At 47.2% G+C, this 8580-nt stretch overlaps 1 protein-coding gene across 3 annotated transcripts in view; it reads left to right on the top strand.

Annotated features, from left to right (window-relative positions):
- The window catches only part of MRTFB (myocardin related transcription factor B), a 258653-nt gene extending 251854 nt beyond the window's left edge, over positions 1–6799 (top strand). For all 3 annotated transcript variants that reach the window (XM_045283808.1, XM_013005532.2, XM_030888414.2), the window contains one exon: positions 1348–6799. In XM_045283808.1, coding sequence (XP_045139743.1) covers positions 1348–1883 — 536 coding nt within the window. In that variant the 3' untranslated portion in view covers positions 1884–6799. The remainder of the gene's footprint in view (positions 1–1347) is intronic.
- The last annotated feature ends 1781 nt before the right edge of the window (positions 6800–8580 follow it).

Consider the following 8580-nt stretch of genomic DNA (forward strand, 5'->3'; position numbering starts at 1 on the left):
GTGACTGTCTGTTGTCAAAAGTGATTAGGAAAATTGAGATTGAAGTACCTGATTAAAGGAGTAGGCATTTGGATGGCACTTAGAGCCACCAAAGGATTTCTAAAGATGACTGCAGATTAACTGGAAAATAGCCTAAAGTGCGCTAAAGATCATACCTTCTACAGAGTGGCCATTTCCCATATAGGATATAGCCGTATGTTCTTTCTCTGACCTACCTACCCATCCCAGTCACTGCTGAACTTTCAGAGCTGTCGCTCAATCCATCTTTCCTGGTGTGTATGCACAGTGGAAGTAGCCATATAAATAAAGCCACGCAAGCACTCAGGACATCTTAAGTATACATAGCTAAGTAAATCCTGGTACTGGGACCAGATGACCTGATGGCATAGTGGCTACAAGTTGGGCTCTTCTGCACAGTTCCAATCCCATAAACAAGTACAGTCTCAGAAGCTCCCCAGGGAAGTTCCAGCCTGTCCTGTAGGGCGGCAGGGAGTCAAACTCAACTTGAGAGCAGTGAGATATGGTGAGAAATAACACATAACTAGTGTTTAGTGAGACGTTTCCCAAATCCTGTGCTTTCCTATATATTCAAGGAGTAGGACAAAAAAAAGACAAATAAGCAGGTGAAACCACATCACCTAAAAAAATTAAAAATGTCATTTGATTACCTGTTGCACAAACTCCTCTCACCTTAAAATTCTCCAATCCCTAAGCCACCCCACATAAGCATTTGTCACCAAGAGGACTGGTTTGCAATGACTGGAAACCACCTCAGTACTGTGCTTTCTGATGCTTCAAAGACAGGAGGATCTTTTGGCTCGTGAAGAGGGACACGGTGTAGTTAAGTTTGGGGCCCATTATTTCAGTAGAGGTTGCCACTAGACCTGCAGCCATGCCTTTCATTCTGGTGGTGCCAGCTTCCTCCGCTCTCAGGTCTACATCAGCGCAGCAGTTCCAGTGTCACCCACTTGGCACATCCCTGTGCCATGATCGGGGAAGAGGGAAGGGAACGTTGTGCACAATCCAAACGGCACGCCGAGAGTCAACAAAGGGAATTTTGTTCTTCATTAAAAATTAAAAAGGTCCAAGAGTTAAAGCATTAGTGGGCTAAAACAAATGCTTAGTCTGATTACAAATAAGTAAAAACAAATTAGAATGTTATAGACTTACATGTGTTTAGCTTAAATGATCTGACCTTTTAAAGGTTACCAAGGATTACACCAAACCATCCTCGCCCTTTATCTGAGATGGACTGTGTGTAAAATAATGAGTCATCTTAGTGGCTAATAATTATTGTTTAGGAGTCAGAAATCTGTACTTACGGCTTCCTCCTGTTATTTCACACAGAGATTTCTCTCCCTGTCAAAGAAGAACCTTCTCCTATTTCCAAAATGAGACCAGTGACAGCCAGCATCACCACAATGCCAGTCAGTACCGTGGTGTCCCGGCCACCGCCCCAAGTCCAGATGGCACCGCCGGTCTCCTTAGAGCCCGTGAGCAGCTTCTCCACCAGTTTAGAGAACCAGCTAGAAGCCTTCTTGGATGGAACTTTGCCTTCAGCCAATGAGATCAGCCCTCTGCCAAGCAGCATTGAAGACAGAGAGCCCTTCTCCCTGATCGAGGACCTCCACAGTGATCTGCTGATCAACTCCAGCGTGCTGGACCACTCCCACTCACCCATGGAAACTTCCGAGGTCCAATTTGCTGCAAATACTCCCTGCCTGTCACTTGACCTTTCTGACACAAACTTGGACAATATGGAATGGTTGGACGTCACCATGCCTGCCACGTCATCAGGACTCACCCCTCTCGGTGCCACTGCTCCAAGTATGTTTTCTGCTGACTTTCTGGACCCACAGGACCTGCCGCTGCCCTGGGACTAACGTCACGGATGCTGGAACTCAGAGTTTCCCGTGGTTTAAGAACATGGGATGGTTGTCCCAGGTTCATGTTTAGCCATACAGCCATAGTTGCACCTTTGCAGTTAAAATGTGTTGTCCCCAAAAGATGGGTAGGAGGTCATGACCTGGAAACAAGTCTGAAAATGTGGCATCAGACTTGGCAGTGAACTTCTAAGATTCCACATCATGGAAGGCCCCTGGAATACACTCATCACTGAACATCCTCTCCTGCTCCCAACTTCAGTCAAGATGAAAAGGGGAACATACACAGGAAAATGCCATTCGAATTCTCTGGTAACCAACTCCACTTTACAAAAGACAGGCAGCTCTCCACTGGGACCCCAAGGCTGCCTGTGAGAGAGAGGGAGGTCACGATCCTTGAAAATTTCCTAGAGGTGGCCTGAACCGAGCCCCGGACCCAGCAGGGTGAGAGGCCGTAGAGCTTCCGCCAGTTCAGTGAGAAGATGCATCCAACTGTAGACTTTGGGTTCCCTTTAGAAACCTGAGTGAGTGAGCGAGTGAGTGAGTGAGTGAGTTGGTGTTGTGACTTTGGGGAATCTTGACTTAGATTCCCAAATTTAAATCTAAATGGAAGATCTTTCACTATAGGCAGTGGGTGTCTACAAAACACAGTCATAAGCAGTGTCCACTGCTGTGGAAAGACCGGCCATATCACTAACACTGAAAACCCTGTCCACCACCCCCTGTGCTGGTTAGATTGGGTTTCCTGTGTATATTCGACATTTGTACGTGCAATTTGACTTTGTGATTTGTACAGCCTACCTTGGGGTAAGGAAATGGGTTTTCGTTCATCCCACTCCTCCGAATAACTCAAAACATTTCTGGAGGACTTGAGCCACATGTCTCTCCTTATTTAAAGACTTGTTTGCTGACTTTCAGGAAACCAGACCCATCTCAAAGAACCAAAAAAGGCTTTAGCAGTATGCCTCTTCCTGGGCTGGGGAACTGTAGCCAGCAGGGGCAAAGTCTGTGGTCCCTGCCAGGCCTGTGCAGTGTGTGTGGGCACAGGTTCTCACAGCAGGACGGCTGCCAGACCCACTCTGGCCTTCCTCCTCCTCCTCCTCCTCTTCCTCCTCTTCAGGCTGACCATGGATTACTACTATCTGACAGGTGTGTGCCTGGGTGTCAAGCCTATACTCTTACTACATTATCAAGCCTAAACTTGTAAAACTGGAGGCTTTATTCATAGGTTTTTGTTTGGTTTGGTATTGTTTTGTTTGTTTTGTTTACCATTGAAAAAAGAGTTACGACATATTTGCTGAGTAGTGGAAGACTTTTCTAAAATGGCAACTATTGTAGAATTTCCAAATTCAGGCTCATCACGTATATACATAACAAAATAGAACTGAAAAAGAAAAAAACAACTCTACCAGTCTGGGATTGATTTTGTATTGCATAATGGTGGGTCTTCCGTTTCCACCTGTGTAAACCCTGGGGTCAGGGGGAGCACCCTGGTTAGGTGCCTCTAATAACCTGCAGGAAGGTGGCCAGGCCCACTATTGGGTATGAATTTTGTAACCATTTCTAGACCTGTGTCTTGCCTAAGAACAGAGCTTCTGTGTATTTGGGTGTTTGGGGTAAGCTCAGGCATTTGCTCCACGGAAGAGCAGTCTGTTCAGCACTGGAGCACTGGAACCCTCTCCTGGCCAACACGTGCTAACCTGGAAGCTCTGAAAGTGGGCCCGTGGGAGGCAGAGGCTGTCCTGGTCAGTGCAGCCTGTAAGGACGAGGCTAAGTCCTGGGAAAGTGGCAGTGTGATGCATGAGGTCCAAGCACGACCAGAGTGCTCAGCATTGGGCTGTACCAGAACCCTGGCCGCAGGTGTCAGGAAGGGCTCCTGCCTCCCAGGGCAGCAATGTTGGCTGGAAAAGTACTTCCAGAGGGCTGGGGCTAAGGATTGGGGTCAGGAGTTTTTCAGGCCCATCTCTCCCTCTGAGCATCACTTTCATGCAGATCTGAATGGCTCTAAGTTAACACTAGTTAGCACCAGGACTATTGGGGACAACTGAACAGCTGTGTTATTAACTCCTATCGAATTGCTTTCTATTCCATAAGCCCGCATGTATACATAGATCATTTTCTAGCCTGTAGGCCTTTTTATTGCTTTTAAACCCAGGTTTGAAACACATCACAGGGAGGCAAGGAATTCTAGCTCAGTCGCTGTTCTCTCTGGGCTCCCAGCTGCTAAAGTGCCCACTTCACGCATGTGTTCAAACCTGTGTGTGTGTGGTGAACTCTAAAGCCTCCCACTTGTACCATCTCTCGTGGCCCTCACCGCCTGGCTCAGATGTCTGTACTCCTCTCTGGGGTGTTGACTGCATGCTCCAGTTTAGATGAATATGTGGAAAATATGCAGCAAAGGGTACCACCAAAGATGACACTGATCCACGTCCCTCGAGCGCCCTCTGTGCTTACGAAGTGCAGTGTCCACTAAAGAAAATGGTTTGTCTGTCTGAGGTTAGCCTCACACCTAGCAAATAAATTTCAGGTCAAAGCAGCCGCGGGAGTTTTCAGGTTGCACGTATGTAGTTCAGGAGTAGCACTGATGTACAGTTGATCGCAGAACATCTTACATTGCCAAGAAAAAGCTAAGTCCTAAAAATGCCATCTCGCACACCCCAGCCCTAGTTCCTTTTCTACCTGAGACACAATCATGGCGCCCTCGGTGGTCTGCATTCTGGAGGTATCAGATCACAGAAGTGGGGGTGGTATGAGGAACAAGTAAGACTACAGTTTCTACAAAGTCTTTGGAAGCGGAGGGAATGTGGTTACCTTGTACATTTCAGCAAAGCACCTGCTAGGAAACCCACCTGCCTGAAGTTTGGTGGCTCATAGTCCTGGGGTTCTTCCTGAAATGTGTAAGCCAGTGTGTAAGACCTGCCACAGATGTATCCTACGTTTGCAGAACTCCTTAGTGGTCAGATAGTCTATTTTCATCAGACCAAAAGGCTGGTGGGAATTTCCTTCTGAGGACTGCACAGCTCTGTGGCCACGGAACAGGCACTTGCCTGGTTGCTGAGAGCAGTTCGCCAACATGCCTGGCTATGAATGGTGCCGCAGAGCTCCGCGGGGCGTGGACATGGCATGGACATGCCTGCTCGTCCATGGTCACCTGGCTGACGTGGACTTTGTCTGCCTTCACTCGGGCCCTCCCGGTCCTCTTAGGGCTGACTGCAGGCTGAGCCCACCACTACAGCTGACATGGCAGCAGGCCCCACAAGTGGTAAGACAGCCCCTGCCCTGTGTCCTCAGATGGACACTTAGACAGCTTTGTAAATTTGGGGGAGCCCTCACTTGTGGGAAGCTTCCCAGAAGGGTCAGGCATCGGGAGGGTGGGGGGTCTTGGGCAGCCCCAGGGACTTTCTAAAGAGAATTGCTAATCCAGGTGTGCCTGCCACCAAGGCAACACTAGGCAGTTCAGTCACCTTCACAAATATGGTGAAAGATGAACACCCTACCCCCTGGCAGAGAGGTCCCACATTGAGCCTCCAATGATCAGTGAGGGCCGACTGGAAAGTCAGTGTTATCAGCAGAGCCTGCCAGTATATGTGGAGAGCTTCCTTAGCCTGCATTTCAGCAAATCGTTGAGGTGATTTCAGTCAAAACTGGAAGTGAACAATAACATGTAAACATTTCTTCCTGGCTTAAGCCTTCAATACGTGTTCATTGAACCCTCATTCTGGACTGCACCTCATAGGCAGGCCCGTGCCCCACTCCCACCCCACCCCGTTTCTCCCAGTGCCTGAGGAAGGGCATCATCAAAAAGGCTTGTCGTTCAAAAAGCTGCACATGTTTACAAAGGAGCTCCAGATCCAAGCTTTGCTCTGTGAACCATCATTGGAAAAAGGTGTCACAATTTGTGACCACAGGTGGCGATCTCAGATCTTCACGGTGCTGTCGAAAGTCAAATGAAACATGTTATTGGAGGGAGATACCAAGGTAGCTGTAGTGTGGAACAGAGCTTTATGCCAACCCAAGACTTTGATACAGTGTATGGAGTCGCGGAAACTCATGGAACAATTACCTGTCCACACTATGCAGTAAGAACACTTGATAATTCAGAGAGGAAGAGGAGGAGGTTGCATTTAGGTAAGAAAGGATTTCTTATCTACCCAAAGTACTTAACTGTCTAGTAACCAACAGTGATGCAAAACGTGCTTTAAAGGAACCAAAGGCATTGCCAAGTATTTGCCAAAAGGAGACACTTTTTATTTAAAAGTTGAGATCAATGGTATCTCAAAAAATTAGTCCCAAAAAGGTATTACCCACTTAAGATTTAATTTTCACAAAGATGTAGATATTTCTCTTGTTTTCATGTAAAATAGCATAGATTTGTTGGTTTTAGGATAATACATACTTAGTAGAAATACAAAGTTGTGTTATTTTTCATTTCTCTGTAGAAATTTGTTTTGTCCTTTTCTTGCTTGCAACAGCCATGCTTGACGTAATTGGGGTTTCTCTTCTTTTCATGGTCGCATTATGTCTTAGCATCTCACTTTATGAAAAACAGAGAAAGGTACCAGTCTACCGAGCCCTGCTTGTCGAAGCACTAGCTTAAAAAAGAGAAAGAAAAATCAGCCCACACAAACCTGGGGCGGTCGGGCCGGCCGTGGATTGCCTTTATGTGGTTCTTGAAGGAAAGACCACGATGCCTTTGTGTTTGCTGTTTGCACCCGAGATCAATTCCATATCATGTCTGAAATGCCATACATTTTGCACATGTACTGTACATAAGTAATGCATATGTATTTTTATATGTGTACCCATTTATCATCAGACCTTTTGTACATAATGGCAGTATTGTCGCTGATCAGGAAATGTTTGATATCTCAGCAATTTTGCATTTTTGTGTCTCAAATAAAATACATTTTGATGTATTCTGATTCTTGCTATGCAGAGAAAAAGTCCTATCACTAAGGGGGTAGAGCCTTTACTGGGGGCAGGGGCCCTCAGAAGGCAGAGACACCACCCGAAGGATGACCACCCATAGCTGAGAGACCCCAGCCCCAGCTGATGGTGCGCCTGACAAGAGTTTTATAGATCACAGAGAGAGAGGCGCCTCCCACAAGTCCAGGACCCGAAGATACACAATAGACACAAGTATGAGGTGAACTTGAATCCAAGATTCACACCAAACCGAGAACTCCCACCACCCATCTGTGTAGATGTGCATGTTGCCGACCTGCTGAATAAGTTTCAGCAGAGCTTCCAGGTGAAAGAGGACAAGGAAAAATGGCCTGGCAATCTATTTCCAAAAGCAGCCAGTGAAAACGTTATGGGTCACAACCACCCATTCTGCAACCAACTGGGTGGCGGTCGTTCCATTGTATGTGGGTCTCCATGAGTCGAGCCAACTGACTAGCAGCTCACCACAGTCCCCGCTCCCTTCACTGCCCATCACTCCCTAACGTCCTGTGGAGAAGGAGACGTCAGGAGGTTACGGAAAATACTACATATGCTCTTTCCACTTCCTTTTCCCACAACCTTTGGGAGAAGCCCTCTTGTATTTTAGTTATTTTCTCCCTCAAAGAACTATAACCTCTATTACAGCAGGGGGTTTGTGGGTTTTTTCCACCTCTGTATCCCAAAGCCTAGAACAGTCCCTAGCTAGCAAATAGTTGGTGCTCAGTAGACATTTGCTAGTTGAAAAATACACAGACACCAAAATGATAGAATTCCCCCCGCAAGACCATAAGGACACAATGAATGGCCTGCATGATCCTGTATGGGGTTTTCCAGAGGGGACTGACGTGTGTATGTGCATGGAGAAAGCATTCCCACTTCAACAAAGAGATGCACTATCAATCAACAAAATGCCTGAGACTCCCACAATCCATCCAGCTAGGCAGTTTCAAAAGCAATCCTGTATGAGGTGTTTCCTTAGCTGATGGTCTTGGTTCTCTGGTGCTGCTGTGACAGACCACAAGCAGGTGACTTAACTAACAGAAACGTACCCTCTCACAGCTTGGGAGTCTAGAAACCAAAATTGAGGGTGCCCCCTCTGTTCTTAGTTGCTATCCGGTGCCATCGAGTCAGTTCCAACCCATAGCAACCTTTATGCACAACAGAACAAAACATTGCCTGGGTCCTGCGCCATCCTCACCACTGTGCCTCGGTCTGAGCCCATTGCAGCCACAGGGTCAGTCCAGGTCCTTGAGAGCCTTCCTCTTCTTCACTGCCCCTCTACCTGATGTTCCTCAGGGCCATGCCCAAAGTATGCAAGACAAAGTCGTGCCATCCTTGCCTCTAAGGAACACTGGCCTTACTTCTTCCAAGACAGATTGGTTCTTTCAGCAGTCCACAGTCTTTTCAGTATTCTTCACCAGCACCGCCATTCAAACGCGTATATTCTTCGGTCTTCTTTATTCAATGACCAACTTTTCTGTGCACATGAGGCAATGGAAACTACCATGGCTCGGGTCAGGTGAACCTTAGTCCTCAAGGTAGCAGCCTTGCTTTTCAATCCTCTAAAGAAGTGGGGGGAATAGTGGGAGAGGAGGGGAGGAAAGGGAACCAATCGCAATGATCGGCACATAAACACACCCCTCCAGGGGGAAGAACAACAGAAACCATGGGGTAAGGGAGACAGCGGTTGGTGTGAGATAGGAAAATAACAATTTAAAATCGATCAAGGGGCCACATGGGGTGGGGGAGAGAA

The sequence above is a fragment of the Echinops telfairi genome, unplaced genomic scaffold (genome assembly GCF_000313985.2).
Source record: "Echinops telfairi isolate 266 unplaced genomic scaffold, ASM31398v2 ScPeMD7_5;HRSCAF=22, whole genome shotgun sequence".
Lineage (NCBI taxonomy): Eukaryota > Metazoa > Chordata > Mammalia > Afrosoricida > Tenrecidae > Echinops > Echinops telfairi.